This window comes from Coregonus lavaretus (assembly GCF_964263955.1).
Source record: "Coregonus lavaretus genome assembly, chromosome: 5".
NCBI classification, from domain to species: Eukaryota; Metazoa; Chordata; class Actinopteri; order Salmoniformes; family Salmonidae; genus Coregonus; species Coregonus lavaretus.
Window position 1 is genome coordinate 19,154,128 of NC_139992.1, and position 20,695 is coordinate 19,174,822.

A 20,695-nucleotide genomic window follows, 5' to 3' on the forward strand; every position below is an offset into this window, starting at 1 on the left:
AACTTTGTGGCAACTGAAGACAGTGTGTTGTGGTAGCCAGGTGGACCTCATGACATACAGTACATTCGTAAAGTATTCAGATCACTTGACTTTTTCCACATTTCGTTACATTACAGCCTTATTCTAAAATAGATTAAAATGTATTTTTAGAAAACAATAGAAAACATGAAAACATAGACAGTATAAAAAACATTAGCTGTAAGCAAAACATCATTCACATTAAACACCTTGCGTTTCTATAAAACACAAAGGGCATATTATACTTGCCGTTGCAATAAGAAATAGATTTCACACGAAGTTATAGAAAATAAGTATTAACAGGTGTGATGATGATGACCCTTAGGATTCCTACCACATCCTGTATTAGGAGGAAACTCACACTAAAAAATAATTGTCTGCAAGACAATAATATTCAATCATCCTATTGGCAAGGTAATCATTCAGAATCCTTTAAGAGTGACCAGCTGTTCCACACCGGTATCAGTCACACATAAATAACTGGATTCAATAATTTTTCATGAAAATGTGTTGAGAGAGTCAGGTACCAGAAGTCCTTTCATTCAACAGATTTCCTCGTTATGTCTAACACTGTCCTCTCCAAAGCCCATCCATCCCATCACAACTTCATCAGGCTGTTCTTCTCTGGTCACCTCGTCCTCGTGCCCCTCACTGGCATATAATACCTCAGTTCCTTCCAGAAGCGTGAGGACAAGGAAAGAGAGGGTGAGGAGAGAGGGGACGAAGCCAGCTCCCCTCTCTTCTCCTCCACCTCCTCCTCTTCTCCCCACCTCCCACACCTCAACCCTCTGCTACTCTTCCACCAGCAGACGGCGCCCTGGCGCTCCCGGAGGTGGTGCACCGACTCGGGGAAGAGGGTCAGCTGTGTGGGGGAGACCTCCTCCAGCTCCACAAGGACCACCTTAAGGGAGCCCTCCAACAGGGCACGGTGCATGGCCGTCTGCCTCTCGAAGCTCTGCCAGGCCTCCAGGACACCACTGCTGCTGTCACTGTGGCTTCCACTGCAGAACGTAGAGCCAGAGTAGACCAGGAGGAGACGCCGGCTTGCCAGCATGCTCTCCTCCACTGCATCTACTATGGCTAGAGAGGGAGGAGGGAGGAGAAGAGGGGGAAAGGGAGGAGAGAGGAGGGAGGAGAAGAGGGGGAAAGGGAGGAGGGAGGAGAAGAGGGGGTCAGGGAGCAGGGAAAATTGTTATTAAAACATTGTTCTACCATTGAAATGGTTTCTGAAGGTCTTTATGATTTCAGAAAGGTTTCACATATTTCATCATCATGCTACTTATGTACTAATGCCAAGGCTAACTTAGTCTTCTGGAACCTGGAGCCTCAGGGTCGAGCTGAGATGTCATACCTTCCCCTGGTAGGCTGTCCCGGCCCAGTATGAACAGCCTGTAGCCACACCTCCCCTCCAGAACCTGGGGCAACATGTGGAGGGCAAACATCTCTGCCTCCCCACAGGCTCCGCCCCCATCCCCAAACAGACGGGGGTATGCCACGTACGCATCATACAACTTCCCATCAGAGTCTGCCACATGCAGGATAGGGACAGGTAAAACAAAATAGATGTGTTAGTGCTGGGCTAGAGCAAAAGCCTCCACAAACCTGCCTAACAGAGGAGGCTTGGTTATTTATGACACCATAGTTGCTTGTGTTTTATGGTTACATGGCCTATTTAGTGCCTTGTATCAAACTTCCTCTCTGTTTCCTCTGAGTCATGGAAAATGCTGTGCTTGCATAGCTGTGGGATGTGCTACAATACATTGCTACACTTGCTACTGATTTTACTTGTGGTCAGGTGGGGAGTGGGAAACAAGTGTTGGATTCTAGCTTGGAATATACTTATTCATGTTACCATATTAGAACCGGGTGTATGGAAAGTTACTGAGTGAGAAAGGGGAGTGCAGAGCTTACATTCTGTTGGAAAATGTTATTCTTAAATCTCATGTACCCTATGGAGAGAGGCAAAGGGCAACAGTCTGGTTTCAGTCACTGCTAAGGTAGGACAGCCGTGGAGTAGGGAGGAGTGAGGAATTCGGCCCGAGGTCAGGTCAGATGAAGTGAGGAGGAACAGTCAGTCCTGTCACACACATACAGTTGAAGTCGGAAGTTTACATACCCCTTAGCCAAATACATTTAAACTCAGTTTTTCACAATTCCTGACATTTAATCCTAGTAAAAATTCCCTGTCTTAGGTCAGTTAGGATCACCACTTTATTTTAAGAATGTGAAATGTCAGAATAATAGTAAAGAGAATGATTTATTCAGCTTTTATTTATTTCATCACATTCCCAGTGGGTCAGAAGTTTACATACACTCAATTAGTATTTGGTAGCATTGCCTTTAAATTGTTTAACTTGGGTCAAACGTTTCGGGTAGCCTTCCACAAGCTTCCCACAATAAGTTGGATGACTTTTGGTCCATTCCTCCTGACAGAGCTGGTGTAAGAGGCCTCCTTGCTCGCACACGCTTTTTCAGTTCTGCCCATAATGTTCTATAGGATTGAGGTCAGGGCTTTGTGGTGGCCACTCCAATACCTTGACGTTGTTGTCCTTAAGCCATTTTGCCACAACTTTGGAAGTATGCTTGGGGTCATTGTCCATTTGGAAGACCCATTTGCGACCAAGCTTAAACTTCCTGACTGATGTCTTAAGATGTTGCTTCAATACATCCACATAATTTTCCTTCCTCATGATGCTATCTACTTTGTGAAGTGCACCAGTCCCTCCTGCAGCAAAGCACCCTCACAGCATGATGCTGCCACCCCCGTGCTTCACAGTTGGGATGGTGTTCTTCAGCTTGCAAGCCAACTTTAAAGGCACAGTCAACTTAGTGTATGTAGACTTCTGACCCACTGGAATTGCTGTGAATTATATGTGAAATAATCTGTCTGTAAACAATTGTTGGAAAAATTACTTGTGTCATGCACAAAGTAGATGTCCTAACCGACTTGCCAAAACTATAGTTTGTTAAAAAGAAATTTGTGGAGTGGTTGAAAAACAAGTTTTAATGACTGTATGTAAACTTCCAACTTCAACTGTATATTTCCATGCCCATGAAGGTTCTAGCAGGAGGCTACACCAATGAGAGGAACCAAATACGTTCCTGACTAGCAACAGAGATGTATTGGCTGTCTAGATATGCAAGGGGTTGACTCCGCCTAGTAGGAAGGTATAAATATATGTGATTGTGTAAACATCTTTGTCTTTGCAGCTGTATGACCCAGTGGGTGAATAAACTTTGTTTGAGCTTTTTCTAGTTGTCCGTTTGAGTTTTTACTCAGTTTGTTCAGAACCTAACACAAGCAATGCAACATGCGTGTGTGTGTGGGTTTAAGTGTGGGCCTGGGGGTTTGTGGGGAGACATGCTGTATGTGCATTTCTGTCTGTATCTGGTGTAGGAATGTATATTTATGTTAGTGCGAGTTTCCATTTCATGAAAGCACAGTATGCAATGAGTCTGCAGATAGTGTGTGTGTGCATGAGTGTGTGCATGTCTGCGTGTGCGCGCTCAGGCATGTTTCTATTAATGTTTCCATGAGTGTGCTTGCGCAGTATATGTGCGGTAAAGTGTCTCTCATTGCGTACCTGTGTTTGTGTAGAGAAGCGGGAACATCCTCCTGAGCGACAGCACGATGTCGATCTTGAAGCGATGGTAAATAACAACACTAACAGTAAACACCAATACCAGACTGGTCAGTAGTACCCCAATACGGAGCAGATAGTTTGGATCTGTGCAGAAAAAGAGAGAAGATAGCATTTATAACAGTTTTTTCAAAAGTGGTGAGCTTGCAGTTGTTATAATACACTATCAAAACAAGGGTAAAGGGACAGGATAATATGTGTGTGATCTCTTTTGAAACACCTTTATGTTATCCTCCAGACAGTATTGTCTAACCTGTAGGCTGTAGTATGAAGGAGGCTAAAGAATTGCCTCTGTCACTGGAAACCCAACACGTGTAGTTGATGTAAAAGTCTTCCTCTTCCACCATCAAGAAATTCAAATGACGCTCCAACCATACACCCTTCTCCTCTTCTTCTCTCCACTCCCTGGTTTGGGGGGGAGGGAGGGGGGGGGGGGGGTGGAGACAGACAAGTTCCCCCTTGTGAACGCACAATCAAACCATCATGGCAACAGTTAACATAACATACACTGTTATTGGCACCTGAGGGGATGGGTGCCGTTTTACAGGCTCCTAACCAACTGTGCTATTTTGTGTGGTTTTTTGCATTGTTTGTAACCTTTTTTGTACATAATGTTGCTGCTACCGTCTCTTATGACCGAAAATAGTTTCTGGATATCAGAACAGTGATTATTCACCTCGAACTGCACAAATATTTTTTTATTTAATGAGTCTTACAGAAGGGATATACTGTTTCTCCGAGACCAGGCCCAAATCCCGTCATTCGTGTGAAGAAAAGACAGAGGTACAGGGGGCGGAGATCGGGTGCCTTGTGAGAATTTTTCGGCGAGTGGGGAACCCGCCTCTACCATCCGTTCTATTGGCCAACATGCAATCACTGGAGAATAAACTGGATGAGCTCCGTTCTAGACTATCCTACCAACGGGACATTAAAAACTGTAATATCTTATGTTTCACCAAGTCGTGGCTGAACGACGACGCGGATAATATATAGTTGGCTGGATTTCCGTGCATCGGCAGGACAGAAGCGGCGCTCCTAGTGGCCAGGAACTTTAATGCAGGCAAACTTAAATCCATTTTACCTCATTTCTACCAGCATATCACATCTGCAACCAGAGGGAAAAAAACCCTAGACCACTTTTACTCCACACACAGTGACGCATACAAAGCTCTCCTTCGTCCTCCATTTGGCAAATCTGACCATAATTCTATCCTGCTGATTCCTGCTTTCAAGCAAAAACTAAAGCAGGAAGTACCAGTGACTCGCTCAATATCAGAAGACGCGGATGCTACGCTACAGGACTGTTTTGCTAGCACAGACTGGAAGAAATCCCGCTATGCCATCAGACTAACCATCAAACAGGCAAAGCGTCAATACAGGACTAGGATTGAATCCTACTACACCGGCTCTGATACTCGTCAGATGTGGCAGGGCTTGCAAACTATTACGGATTACAAAGGGAAACCCAGCAGCGAGCTGCCCAGTGACGCGAGCCTATTAGATGGGCTAAATGCCTTTTATGCTCGCTTCGGGGCAAGCAACACTGAAGCATGCATGAGAGCACCAGCTGTTCCAGACGACTGTGTGATCACGCTCTCCGTAGCCTTTAAACAGGTCAACATTCACAAGGCCGCGGGGCCAGACGGATTACCAGGACGTGTACTCAGATCCTGCATGGACAAACTGGCAAGTGTCTTCACTGACATTTTCAACCTTTCCCTGAGCAAGTCTGTAACACCTACATGTTTCAAGCAGACCACCATAGTCCCTGTGCCCAGAAAAGCGAAGGTAACCTGCCTAAATGACTACCGTCCCGTAGCACGTCGGTAGCCATGAAGTTCTTTGAAAGGCTAGTCATGGCTCACATCAACACCATCATCCCGGAAACCCTAGACCCACTCCAATTTGCATACCGCCCCCATGGATCAACAGATGATGCAATCTCAATCGCACTCCACACTGCCCTTTCCCACCTGGACAAAAGGAACACCTATGTGAGAATGCTGTTCATTGACTACAGTTCAGCGTTCAACACCATAGTGCCTACAAAGTTCATCACTAAGCTAAGGACCCTGGGACTAAACACCTCCCTCTGCAACTGGATCTTGGACTTCCTGACGGGCCGCCCCCAGGTGGTAAGGGTAGGCAACAACACATCTGCCAAGCTGATCCTCAACACTGGGGCCCCTCAGGGGTGCATGCTTAGTCCCCTCCTGTACTCCCTGTTCACCCATGACTGCGTGGCCAAGCACGACTCCAACACCATCATTAAGTTTGCTGACGACACAACAGTGGTAGGCCTGATCACCGACAACGATGAGACAGCCTAAAGGGAGGAGGTCAGAGACCTGGCAGTGTGGTGCCAGGACAACAACCTCTCCCTCAACGTGATCAAGACAAAGGAGCTATCGTGGACTACAGGAAAAGGAGGGCCAAACACGCTCCTATTCACATCGACAGGGCTGTAGTGGAGCTGGTCGAGAGTTTCAAGTTCCTTTGTGTCAACATTAATCAAATGGCCACCTGGACTATCTACATTGACACCCCGCCCTCCCTTTGTTTTTACACTGCTGCTACTCACTGTTTATTATTTTACATTTTTACATTTTTAGTCATTTAGCAGACGCTCTTATCCAGAGCGACTTACAGGAGCAATTAGGGTTAAGTGCCTTGCTCAAGGGCACATCGACAGATTTTTCACCTAGTCGGCTCGGGGATTAGAACCAGCGACTTTTCGGTTACTGGCACAACGGTCTTACCCACTAAGCTACCTGCCGCCCTGCATATTATCTATGCATAGTCACTTTACCCCTACCTACATGTACAAATTACTTCGACTAACCTGTACCCCCGCTGATTGACCTGGTACCGGTACACCCTGTATTTAGCCTCGTTATTGTTATTTTATTGTTACTTTTTATTTGATTTTTTACTTTATTTTATTTAGTAAATATTTTCTTAACTCTATTTCTTGAACTGCATTGTTGGTTAAGGGCTTGTAAGTAAGCGTCGAATACCTGTTGTATTCGACGCATGTGACAAATAAAATGTGATTTGATTTGTGATTGATTTTGTGAAGTTCCAAAGTTTCAAAGCAAGCACTATGTATTAAGGTATATGGAGCCTATCTTAATCTCAGTGGTATACCTGATACGATACCAACAGTTTAGATACTATACAGTAGAACATCCATCTGGATGACACAGAATACAGGCATATACAGTGCCGTGAAAAAGTATTTTCTCCTTTCTGATTTTCTCTATTTTTGCATATTTTTTATACTGAATGTTATCAGATCTTCAACCAAAACCTAATATTAGATAAAGGAACCTGAGTGTACAAATAACAAACCCAAAAATTATACTTATTTTATTTATTTAATTAACAAAGTTATGCAAGTGTGAAAAAGTAACTGCCCCCTTACACTCAATAACTGGTTGTGCCACCTTTAGCTGCAATGACTGCAACCAAATGCTTCCTGTAGTTGTTGATCAGTCTCTCACATCACTGTGGAGGAATTTGGCCCACTCTTGCATGCAACATTTTTGGGTTTTCAAGCATGAACTGCTAGTTTCAAGTCCTACCACAACATCTCAATTGGAATTAGGTCTGGACTTTGACTAGTAAATTACAAAACTTCAAATGTGTTGCTTTTTAACCATTTTCAAGTAAACTTGAATATGTGTTTTGGATCATTGTCTTGCTACATGACCCAGCTGTGCTTCAGCTTCGGCTCACAGACAGATGGCCTTACATTCTCCTGTAGAACGTAATGGGACCCATGTCGTCCAAAAAGTTATACTTTTGACTCATCTGTCCATAGAACATTCTTCAAATAGTCTTGATGATTCAGGTGCTTTTTGGCAAACTTGAGTCAACTTTTTGGATGAGATGGGTCCCATTATGTCTGGCGAAAAGCTAACACTGCATTACACAGTAAGAACTTCATACTGTAAGTCAAGCATGGTGGTGGTATTGTGATGGTTTGGGGATGCTTTGCTGCCTCAGGACCTGGACGACTTGCCTTAATAGAAGGAACCATGAATTCTGCTCTGTATCAGAGAATTCTACAGGAGAATGTCATGCCATCCGTCTGTGAGCTGAAGCTGAAGCGCAGCTGGGTCATGCAGCAAGACAATGATCCAAAACACACAATCAAGTCTACATGAAAATGGTTAAAAAGCAACACATTTGTAGAATTCTTACAGTGTGTATTGCGATACTGTTGTGTTGTCTCAACCTACCTTTGTGATTCCTGAAAGATGCGTTCAGAGACAATTTCGGAAATGGAGTTTTTGCTAGCTTTCCAATTCAAATCCGTGCAACTTTTATTCCCCACACTCGGCACAAACACCCGACACATCTTACTGAAGGAAGAACCTAGGGGGCAAACATTGAATTCTTTATTTGGATCATGAATGAAAATAAATAATAAACTCACGCACGCACGCGCGCACACACACACACACACACACACACACACACACATTCTCTAGTGGTTTACTCACCCAGATCTGCTTTGATGATCTCATTGGCAGGTTCAACCACTTTGGGCTCCAGGCAATACTGCACTGAAATTATGACAATGATTCATAAACATCATAGAAAGACACAGAAATATTCAGTCACCTGACCCTATAGAAAACAACACTTTCTAAGCTCTCAAAGAGCAAAGTTTCAAAGCAGCCTCTATGAACTCATAACCTCTGATTCAGGGTCATATACAGTGCCTTCAGAAAGTATTCACACTCCTTGACTTTTTCCACGTTTTGTTGTGTTACAACTTGAATTTGAAATTGATGCAATTTAGATTTTTGTATCAATGGCCTACACACAATACCCCATAATGTCAAAGTGGAATGTTTTTAGAAATGTTTACAAATTCATTAAAAATGATGAAATGTCTTGAGTCAAGAAGTATTCAATGACTTAGTTATGGCAGGCCTAAATAAGTTCAGGAGTAAAATGTTGCTTAACAAGTCACATTATAAGTTGCATGGACTCACTCTGTGTCACGCCCTGGCTCTAGGGACTCTTTTATGTTGAGCCAGGGAGTGTAGAGTCTATGTTTTGTGTTCATTGTTTCAGTATCTAGTTCATGTGTTTCTGTGTTGGCCGGGGTGGTTCTCAATCAGAGACAACGGGAATCAGCTGTTGCTTGTTGTCTCTTATTGGGAACCATACATAGGCAGCCGTTTGGCAGTTGTGTTTTGTGGGATCTTGTTCCGTGTTGGTTTGTGTTTGTTACCAAGGACTTCACGTATCGTTTTGTTGTTTTTGTTCGTGTGGTGAATATAAATAAAGTATGTTCGCATTCCACGCTGCGCCTTGGTCCGCTCCTTTTGACGATCGTGACAGAAGATCTCACCATAACAGGACCAAGCAGCGTGTCCAGGAGCAGACAGCCTGGACTTGGGAGGAGATCCAGGCCGGTATGGATCGCCGTCCGTGGGAGGAGACGGTGGAGGCGCGCCGTAGAGAGGAGCAGCGGCGCCAACCGGGCCGACGTCGGACACGCAAGAGGCAACCCCAAGAAATGTTTAGGGGGGGGGGCACACGGCATGGACGACGGGGCTGCTGGAGGCAGCTACAGGGCGAGGTTGGGGATTAGGAGAGGAGGCCACCGGGTTTGGGGGGCCGGAAGTGAGGTTGGCGGAGCCTAGAGGTAGAGCAGAGCCAACTCCCCGTACTCAGGCTAGGCAGCGTGAGACTGGGCAGGTTCCGAGATATGCGGAGCTGCGTACTGTGCCGTGAGTGGTCCGGCACAGTCCGGTTCGTCCTGTGCGAGCACCACGCACGTGTCGTGCTAAGGTGGGCATGCAGCCAGGACGGAGTGTGCCGGCTCCATGCTCGTGGCCTCCAGTACCCCTCCTCGGTCCCGGATATCCTGCGCCAGTGTCACGTGCTGTTGTGCCAGTACGTGTACACAGCCCTGTACGTCCTGTGCTGATGCCTCACACAGAGTGTGTTAAGATAGGCATTCAGCCAGGACGGGTTGTGTCAGCTCTTCGCTCCAGACCTCCAGTCCGTCTCCACAGCCCGGTCCGGCCTGTTCCTGCCCCTCGTACCAAGACTGTGGTGCGCGTCGCTAGCCCGGCCCGGCCCGTTCCTGCTCCCCGCACCAAGTCAGTGGTGCGCGTCGTCAGCCCGGCCCGGCCCGTTCCTGCTCCCCGCACCAAGCCAATGGTGCGCGTTGCCAGCCCGGCCCGGCCTGTTCCTGCCCCTCGCACCAAGCCTATGGTGCGCGCCGCCAGCCCGGTCCGGCCTGTTCCTGCTCCCCGCACCAAGCCTATGCTGCGCGTCGCCAGCCCGGCCCGTTCCTGCTCCCCGCACCAAGTCAGTGGTGCGCGTCGTCAGCCCGGCCCGGCCCGTTCCTGCTCCCCGCACCAAGCCAGTGGTGCGCTTCGTCAGCCCGGCCCGGCCCGTTCCTGCTCCCCGCACCAAGCCTGTGGTGCGCATCGTCAGCTCGGTCCGGCCCGTTCCTGCTCCCCGCACCAAGCCAGGGGTGCGCGTCGTCAGCCCGTTCCGGCCCGTTCCTGCTCCCCGCACCAAGTCAGGGGTGCGCGTCGTCAGCCCGGTCCGGCCCATTCCTGCTCCCCGCACCAAGCCTGTGCTGCGCGTCGTCAGTCCGGCACAGCCCGTGCCCGTTTCACCGGTGCCTGGTCAGGTACCGGTCAGCTGCTCCACACCGGAGCCTAAGCAATCCGCTCCAACGATGTCCAGTCCAGCTCCAGCCAGCGGGGCCAGACCAGACCAGGGGCACTACGGGGGGGTTATTAGAGGGTGGTGGTCACGCCTGGAGCCGGATCCGCCTCCGAGGAAGAATGCCCACCCGGCCCTCCCCTGTTCGGTTTATGTTGGCGCGGTCGCAGTCCGCGCCTTTGGGGGGGGGGGGTACTGTCACGCCCTGGCTCTAGGGACTCTTTTATGTTGAGCCAGGGTGTGTAGAGTCTATGTTTTGTGTTCATTGTTTCAGTATCTAGTTCATGTGTTTCTGTGTTGGCTGGGGATGTTCTCAATCAGAGGCAACGAGAATCAGCTGTTGCTTGTTGTCTCTGATTGGGAACCATACTTAGGCAGCCGTTTGGCAGTTGTGTTTTGTGGGATCTTGTTCCATGTTGGTTTGTGTTTGTTACCAAGGACTTCACGTATCGTTTTGTTGTTTTTGTTCGTGTGGTGAATATAAATAAAGTATGTTCGCATTCCACGCTGCGCCTTGGTCCGCTCCTTTTGACGATCGTGACACTCTGTGTGCAATAACAGTGTTTCAAATGATTTTTGAATGACTACCTCATGTCTGTACCCCACACATACAGTACAATTATATGTAAGGTCCCTAAGTCAAGCAGTGAATTTCAAACACAGATTCAACCACGAAGACCAGGGAGGAAAACCTGGTTCCGTCTGCTTTCCACCAGGCACTGGGAGATGAATTCACCATTCAGCAGGTCAACAACCTTAAACACAAGGCCAAATCTACACTGAAGTTGCTTACGAAGAATACAGTGAATGTTCCTGAGTGGCCAAGTTACAGTTTAGACTTAAATCTGCTTGAAAATCTATGGCAAGACCTGAAAATGGTTGTCTAGCAATGATCAACAACCAACTTGACAGACCTTGAAGAATTTTGAAAAGAATAATGGGGAAATGTTGCACAATCCAGGTGTGGAAAGCTCTTAGACACTTACCCAGAAATACTCACAGCTGTAATCTCTGCCAAAGGTGATTCTAACATATATTGACTCAGGGAGTTGAATACTTATGTAATCAGATATATTAGTGTTCTATTTTTCTATTTTTTTCTATTTTTAATGTTAGACTTTTTCTTACACTTTGACATTACAGGGTATTTTGTGTAGATTGTTAACAAAAAATGACTATTAAATCCCTTTTAATCCCACTATGTAACACAACAAGATGTGGAGAAAGTCAACGGGTGTGAATACTTTCTGAAGGCACTGTATCTCTGTAATGGCTGTGGTAAGGATTGGGGGTATATGGTAATAATCTGTGGTTAGGGACAACTTTTATGAGCTGTGCCAACAAAACTCACCGTCCACCATACCGTTGATGGTCTCTGAGATCCTGCCGCTGAGCCCTTCCAAGTTAAAGGTCATGGTGCAGGTGTAGAACGCATGGTCCTCAAGGATGACCGCTTTTACTAGGAGTAACTCCGTAACACTGTAATTGACATAGCTAAACCTGTTCCACAATGGGTCATCTTTCACAATGGGTTGACAGCCCTGAAAGGTTTAAAGTAGAAATCCACACTGAAAGGTAGTGGTAATGGAATGGAATATCATAGTAATGGAATATGGCTAATAAAACAAAATGAATACACAATTACAGATAAGTTGTGATAATGTCTTACCTTAGAAGACCTACTCTCAGAACAATTCAATGCAGTACAATGTGTGAGAGCAATGAACAATGTAAAGAGTATATACCGTATCTGATGGAACATTGTTCAAATGTAGTCACTAGTAGTAATAACCCCACATTCCTATAGTTTTAAACAGAAATTAAGAATACATAGAGACAGACTGAATGACTGAAAAGAAAGAGTTCAAACAGGCTTTCCAGCACTGTCAGGCAGGGGCAGACTGGGACCAGAAATCCGCCCTGGCATTTCTGACACACCAGACCATTTTTCCCTTGAGGCCCCGACATTGGCCCATTTTCTTTCCTTGAGGCCCCCAAAAGGCCCATTTTTGTCACTGTGGACCCCGTTATTACATTTACATTTTTTACATTTTAGTCATTTAGCAGACGCTCTTATCCAGAGTGACTTACAGTTAGTGAGTGCATACATTTTCATACTGGCCCCCCGTGGGGAACGAACCCACAACCCTGGCGTTGCAAGCGCCATGCTCTACCAACTGAGCTACAGGGGACTACATCATGTCCAAATGTATCTCAAATTGATTTGAACATGATTACATTTTACGTTTTAGTCATTTAGCAGACGCTCTTATCCAGAGCGACTTACAGTTAGTGAGTGCATACATTTTTCATACTGATGCGCGACAAATGCCAATATCGGTCAAATGACTTGAATGAGATTTGTGCCACAAATGCCAAAACGCTTCCATGTGACAACAGTGCAAGGGAAACCAAACCAAAGCACGTTGTTGTTATACCTTGTCCATAGACTGGCCTACAGGGTAAGGAAACCAATGTCATTGTAATTTGGGTGAACTTTGGGTGAACTAATTTGGTTATTAGCCAGATAATTATAATTATGTAAAAAAAATAAAAAATAAAGACAATCCCATTGGGCTAAAAATGTACCAGCCCATCCGGCATGGCCAGTCCACCCCTGCTGTCAGGCGTTCCCTCTCAACACTCTCCCATTGCACTGCACTGTCTGTTTACCCCATAGGACTCACCTTGTACCACTGAATGGAGTAATTGTCCACTTCCCTGATATGGTCACTCAATGGGCAGTTCAGAAAACCGGTGGCTTTGTTGGTCAGGACCTGGTCGGCCTTTTCTGGTCGACCGCATTCTTCTGGGTTGGTGTGGTTCACAATCAGTAAGGCCGATTTCTTATAGCACTGGGAGGGTAGTCTGTTTATCAAAGGTAACAGGAAAGATTTACAGCACACACACACACACACACACACACACACACACACACACAGCAGACAAAAGTATTGCCCCTACCTCACAACACACTCATAGTTTCCAGCATCCACCATCGCGATGTTAAAAATCCACAGTGTCTTTCCCCGCGGCAGAGTCTTTCTTGTCTCCCTGGTCAGCTCTCTCCCAGTCCTTGGGTCATACCATGAGATGTTATAGGGGATGCTGCGGTAGTCAAACACATTGAGGTCCACCAGGGTGGATGTTAACATGGCAGCATCACCGGAAACTGAAAACACCCGCTCAACCTCTCGTCCTTTGTCCTCACAGAGATCTGCACACAAAGAGTATATAAAGTAAAGTAAAGACAAACATGCGGCACAGGGACTGTTTGCGGACCACCATCTTTTTTATTGAGGCCACCTCTTAAAGAAAAACACATGTTGGAGAAATGATGCACGGCAAAGAAATTATGCAATTATTACGCGTGTCATGTAGTATGCATAGACAGAGTCTTTACAGAGATGGTCCCTTCAAAATATATCTCTTCACAACAAATTATCCAGTAAAAAAAATTATAACTAAGAACACTGATGGTGTTAAATCAATACTGAAAGTGTTGAGTCTGTGGACCCATATAGATACCAGAACAGTGTTAAATTAACACACTGATTAGTGTAAAGCCTTTTCCAAATATTCCCTCATTGTTTCAGTATCTAGTTCATGTGTTTCTGTGTTGGCCGGGGTGGTTCTCAATCAGAGGCAACGAGAATCAGCTGTTGCTTGTTGTCTCTGATTGGGAACCATACTTAGGCAGCCGTTTGGCAGTTGTGTTTTGTGGGATCTTGTTCCGTGTTTGTTACCAAGGACTTCACGTATCGTTTTGTTGTTTTTGTTCGTGTGGTGAATATAAATAAAGTATGTTCGCATTCCACGCTGCGCCTTGGTCCGCTCCTTTTGACGATCGTGACACTGTGTGCAATAACAGTGTTTCAAATGATTTTTGAATGACTACCTCATGTCTGTACCCCACACATACAGTACAATTATATGTAAGGTCCCTAAGTCAAGCAGTGAATTTCAAACACAGATTCAACCACGAAGACCAGGGAGGAAAACCTGGTTCCGTCTGCTTTCCACCAGGCACTGGGAGATGAATTCACCATTCAGCAGGTCAACAACCTTAAACACAAGGCCAAATCTACACTGAAGTTGCTTACGAAGAATACAGTGAATGTTCCTGAGTGGCCGAGTTACAGTTTAGACTTAAATCTGCTTGAAAATCTATGGCAAGACCTGAAAATGGTTGTCTAGCAATGATCAACAACCAACTTGACAGACCTTGAAGAATTTTGAAAAGAATAATGGGGAAATGTTGCACAATCCAGGTGTGGAAAGCTCTTAGACACTTACCCAGAAATACTCACAGCTGTAATCTCTGCCAAAGGTGATTCTAACATATATTGACTCAGGGAGTTGAATACTTATGTAATCAGATATATTAGTGTTCTATTTTTCTATTTTTTTCTATTTTTAATGTTAGACTTTTTCTTACACTTTGACATTACAGGGTATTTTGTGTAGATTGTTAACAAAAAATGTCTATTAAATCCCTTTTAATCCCACTATGTAACACAACAAGATGTGGAGAAAGTCAACGGGTGTGAATACTTTCTGAAGGCACTGTATCTCTGTAATGGCTGTGGTAAGGATTGGGGGTATATGGTAATAATCTGTGGTTAGGGACAACTTTTATGAGCTGTGCCAACAAAACTCACCGTCCACCATACCGTTGATGGTCTCTGAGATCCTGCCGCTGAGCCCTTCCAAGTTAAAGGTCATGGTGCAGGTGTAGAACGCATGGTCCTCAGGGATGACCGCTTTTACTAGGAGTAACTCCGTAACACTGTTATTGACATAGCTAAACCTGTTCCACAATGGGTCATCTTTCACAATGGGTTCACAGCCCTGAAAGGTTTAAAGTAGAAATCCACACTGAAAGGTAGTGGTAATGGAATGGAATATCATAGTAATGGAATATGGCTAATAAAACAAAATGAATACACAATTACAGATAAGTTGTGATAATGTCTTACCTTAGAAGACCTACTCTCAGAACAATTCAATGCAGTACAATGTGTGAGAGCAATGAACAATGTAAAGAGTATATACCGTATCTGATGGAACATTGTTCAAATGTAGTCACTAGTAGTAATAACCCCACATTCCTATAGTTTTAAACAGAAATTAAGAATACATAGAGACAGACTGAATGACTGAAAAGAAAGAGTTCAAACAGGCTTTCCAGCACTGTCAGGCAGGGGCAGACTGGGACCAGAAATCCGCCCTGGCATTTCTGACACACCAGACCATTTTTCCCTTGAGGCCCCGACATTGGCCCATTTTCTTTCATTGAGGCCCCCAAAAGGCCCATTTTTGTCACTGTGGACCCCGTTATTACATTTACATTTTTTACATTTTAGTCATTTAGCAGACGCTCTTATCCAGAGTGACTTACAGTTAGTGAGTGCATACATTTTCATACTGGCCCCCCGTGGGGAACGAACCCACAACCCTGGCGTTGCAAGCGCCATGCTCTACCAACTGAGCTACAGGGGACTACATCATGTCCAAATGTATCTCAAATTGATTTGAACATGATTACATTTTACGTTTTAGTCATTTAGCAGACGCTCTTATCCAGAGCGACTTACAGTTAGTGAGTGCATACATTTTTCATACTGATGCGCGACAAATGCCAATATCGGTCAAATGACTTGAATGAGATTTGTGCCACAAATGCCAAAACGCTTCCATGTGACAACAGTGCAAGGGAAACCAAACCAAAGCACGTTGTTGTTATACCTTGTCCATAGACTGGCCTACAGGGTAAGGAAACCAATGTCATTGTAATTTGGGTGAACTTTGGGTGAACTAATTTGGTTATTAGCCAGATAATTATAATTATGTTAAAAAAAAAAGACAATCCCATTGGGCTAAAAATGTACCAGCCCATCCGGCATGGCCAGTCCACCCCTGCTGTCAGGCGTTCCCTCTCAACACTCTCCCATTGCACTGCACTGTCTGTTTACCCCATAGGACTCACCTTGTACCACTGAATGGAGTAATTGTCCACTTCCCTGATATGGTCACTCAATGGGCAGTTCAGAAAACCGGTGGCTTTGTTGGTCAGGTTCTGGTCGGCCTTTTCTGGTCGACCGCATTCTTCTGGGTTGGTGTGGTTCACAATCAGTAAGGCCGATTTCTTATAGCACTGGGAGGGTAGTCTGTTTATCAAAGGTAACAGGAAAGATTTACAGCACACACACACACACACACACACACACACACACACACACACAGCAGACAAAAGTATTGCCCCTACCTCACAACACACTCATAGTTTCCAGCATCCTCCATCGCGATGTTAAAAATCCACAGTGTCTTTCCCCGCGGCAGAGTCTTTCTTGTCTCCCTGGTCAGCTCTCTCCCAGTCCTTGGGTCATACCATGAGATGTTATAGGGGATGCTGCGGTAGTCAAACACATTGAGGTCCACCAGGGTGGATGTTAACATGGCAGCATCACCGGAAACTGAAAACACCCGCTCAACCTCTCGTCCTTTGTCCTCACAGAGATCTGCACACAAAGAGTATATAAAGTAAAGTAAAGACAAACATGCGGCACAGGGACTGTTTGCGGACCACCATCTTTTTTATTGAGGCCACCTCTTAAAGAAAAACACATGTTGGAGAAATGATGCACGGCAAAGAAATTATGCAATTATTACGCGTGTCATGTAGTATGCATAGACAGAGTCTTTACAGAGATGGTCCCTTCAAAATATATCTCTTCACAACAAATTCTCCAGTAAAAAAAATTATAACTAAGAACACTGATGGTGTTAAATCAATACTGAAAGTGTTGAGTCTGTGGACCCATATAGATACCAGAACAGTGTTAAATTAACACACTGATTAGTGTAAAGCCTTTTTCAAATATTCCCACAGTGCCTTGCCTTTCAAGCAAATTGTAGAGTTACCACCACTGTATTTGTAAGTGACAGAGACATGGTTGTTGCATTCATCAATTTTTGGTCCTACGGACTTCAAAAAGTGAGATCCTAAATGAGTATGTTGTCATAAAATATATATATATATATTTAACACAATGCCATACAGTGCATTCGGAAAGTATTCAGACCCCTTCACTTGTTCCACATTTTGTTACGTTACAGCCTTAAATAAATGTGTTTTTTTCCTTATCAATCTACACACAATACCCCATATTGACAAAGCAAAAACAGGTTTTACATTTTTTTTGCAAATCAATTAAAAATTTAAAACTGAAATATTACATTTACATAAATATTCAGACCCTTTACTCAGTACTTTGTTGAAGCAACTTTGGCAGCGATTACAGCCTCGAGTCTTCTTGGGTATGATGCCACAAGCTTGGCACACCTGTATTTGGGGAGTTTCTCCCATTCCTCTCTGCAGATCCTGTCAAGCTCTGTAAGGTTACATGGGGAGCATCGCTGCACAGCTATTTTCAGGTCTCTCCAGAGCTGTTCGATCGGGTTCATGTCCGGGCTCTGGCTGGGCCACTCAAGGACATTCAGAGGCCTGTCCCGAAGCCACTCCTGCGTTGTCTTGGCTGTGTGCTTAGGGTCGTTGTCCTGTTGGAAGGTGAACCATCGCCCCAGTCTGAGGTCTGGAGCAGGTTTTCATCAAGGATCTCTCTTCTGTACTTTGCTCCGTTCACCTTTCCACATCAAGATGCTGCCACCACCATGCTTCACCGTAGGGATGGTATTGGCCAGGTGATGAGTGGTGCCTGGTTTCCTCCAGACGGGACGCTTGGCATTCAGGCCAAAGAGTTCAATCTTGGTTTCATTAGACCAGAGAATCTTGTTTCTCTTGGTCTGAGAGTCCTTAGGTGCCTTTTGGCAAACTCCCGAGTGGCGCAGTGGTCTAAGGCACTGCATCGCAGTGCTAGCTGTGCCACTAGAGATCCTGGTTCGAATCCAGGCTCCGTCGTAGCCGGCCGCGACCGGGAGACCCATGGGGCGGCGCACAATTGGCCCAGCGTCGTGCAGGGTAGGGGAGGGAATTGCCGGCAGGGATGTAGCTCAGTTGGTAGAGCATGGCGTTTGCAACGCCAGGGTTGTGGGATTGATTCCCACGGGGGGCCAGTATTATTTTTTATTTTTTTTATTAACTGTAAGTCGCTCTGGTTAAGAGCGTCTGCTAAATGACTAAAATGTAAAATGTAAACGTAAGCGGGCTGTCATGTGCCTTTTACTGAGGAGTGGCTTCCGTCTGGCCTCTCTACCATAAAGGCCTGATTGGTGGATTGCTGCAGAGATGGTTGTCCTTCTGGAAGGTTCTCCCATCTCCATAGAGGACCTCTGGAGCGCTGTCAGAGTGACCATCAGGTTCTTGGTCACCTCCCTAACCAAGAACCTTCTCCCCTGATTGCTCAGTTTGGCCAGGCTGCAAGCTATAGTAAGAGTCTTGGTGGAGTTTAAGAATGATGGAGGGCACTGTGTTCTTGGGGACCTTCAATGCTGCCGAAAGGTTTTGGTACCCTTCTCCATATCTGTGCCTCGACACAATCCTTTCTTGGAGCTCAACGGACAATTCCTTTGACCTCATGGCTTGGTTTTTGCTCTGACATGCACTGTCAACTGTGGGACAGGTGTGTGCCTTTCCAAATCATGTCCAATCAATTGAATTTACCACAGGTGGACTCCAATCAAGTTGTAGAAACATCTCAAGGATGATCAATGGAAATAGGATGCACCTGATCTCAATTTCGAGTCTCATAGCAAAGGGTCTGAATATTTATGTAAATACTTGTTTATTTTTTTTGGTAAACATTTCTAAAACCTGTTTTCTCACTTTGTAATTATGGGGTATTTTGTGTAGATTGATGAGGAACAATTTGCATTTAATCAATTTTAGAATAAGGCTGTAACGTAACAAAATGTGGAAAAGGTGAAGGGGTCTGAATAGTTGTGCACTGTATTTATTTCATAAGGCTTTATTTTGTGGGCATAGTTTTAACCAAATAAAGGAGCCTGAAACTCATACACGTCACTTTGAACTAAAACCATGCCCATCATTATCATATTTCCCAGCTTGCTCTATCGCAGGATGATTGTTTTTAGAATTGTTTGTTTCAATATCTATATTTGTGCAGGTGCATTGATTGATTGATTAATCTTATGCTACACAAAGATAAATAAGTGTTTGTATCCCTTTAGTCACAAATGTAAACCTTTTATTCTGAGAGTGTAACACAAGGGCCTGAAACCCATGGTTTACAAGCCACATCAGGCCTGCAAGTCACATTATGCTAGCTTGCAAGGTGATATGTAATTCCTATTGGAATCCAATCAGTGGGTGGAGATCCAACAGTTGGAATAATTATTCACCTGAAATCTGCATTCAGAGTACCGGGTTAGGAACATTAGGAACTAACTGATTTGAACTAACTAATTGGATTAGTTTATAAAAATGTATGTAATTTATCTTTGTGTAGCACAAGATTAATCAGTCAATCAATGTATGTGCACAAACATAGATATTGAAACAAACAATTCTGAAAAATCAACCTGCAATAGAGCCAGCTGGGAAATATGATAATAATGACGTGGTTTTAGTTCAAAGTTATATGTATGAGTTTCAGGCCCCTAAAAAAGGGTAAAACTAGGCCCTCAAAATGACGTGTGGTATTGTGTTAAACATATATATTTTTAATGATAACATTCACTTAGGATCTCACCTAATACTGGGTGAAGTCCATAGGACCGAAAATGGATGAATACATCATCCATGTCTCTGTCAATAACAAATATAGTCATTGGTGATAATTCTACAATTTACTCAAAAGGCAAGGCACTCTGGGAAATATTTGAATAAGGCTTTACACTAATCCATAAGTTAATTTAACACTGTTCCGGTGTTTATATGGGGTCCATAGACAACACTTTCAGTGTTGATTTAAAGGTCATGAATAGTTAAAATGATGTTTTTCATGAAATGTGATGATATTTGAAGGAAACCAGATCAAAGTATGATGACTAAAGTATGATAAGTTATACATTGATAAAGTTTGATCATAAAGTTACTGGTCCCCTCCCCCATGTCAAACACTTGGATTCATTATTTAGGGGACAACGTGACATCACCTTAACTCTCATTTTAATACACCACTGGTACTGTAACATGATATTCTCTTACCTAACTTAAATAAGTACCGCCATTTAACCAACATCTGGGCAGAGGGGCGTGGTTTATACATCTAGATAGCTACTCTACTGGCGCCAAAATGTGACTGAATGGTGTCAGCAAATATAATTACAAGTTTACCCTATCAATCTATGGCAAATTGTTTATTTTATTTTATTTCACCTTTATTTAACCAGGTAAACCAATGACCAAAATA

The 20,695-nt window shown here is 44.5% G+C and overlaps 2 protein-coding genes and 1 long non-coding RNA gene across 3 annotated transcripts in view; all 3 read right to left on the reverse strand.

Annotated features, from left to right (window-relative positions):
• The window catches only part of LOC311129394 (interleukin-1 receptor type 1-like), an 82,940-nt gene that overhangs the window by 40,081 nt on the left and 22,164 nt on the right, over positions 1 to 20,695 (reverse strand). The gene's annotated exons all lie outside the window — the stretch shown is intronic.
• On the reverse strand, positions 471 to 3,774 carry LOC311128757 (interleukin-1 receptor type 1-like; the record flags this gene model as incomplete). The annotated part of the gene is made up of 3 exons (XM_084161005.1): positions 471 to 1,098; positions 1,370 to 1,543; positions 3,603 to 3,774. 3 exons carry the CDS (start codon positions 3,772 to 3,774, stop codon positions 647 to 649), a joined length of 798 nt encoding a protein of 265 aa, XP_084017131.1. The 3' UTR covers positions 471 to 646.
• Positions 3,919 to 8,232, reverse strand: LOC311129395. The gene is made up of 3 exons (XR_014613272.1): positions 8,168 to 8,232; positions 7,904 to 8,039; positions 3,919 to 4,064 (listed from the first exon to the last, which is right to left on the reverse strand). It is a non-coding gene; the product is annotated as an uncharacterized lncRNA (long non-coding RNA).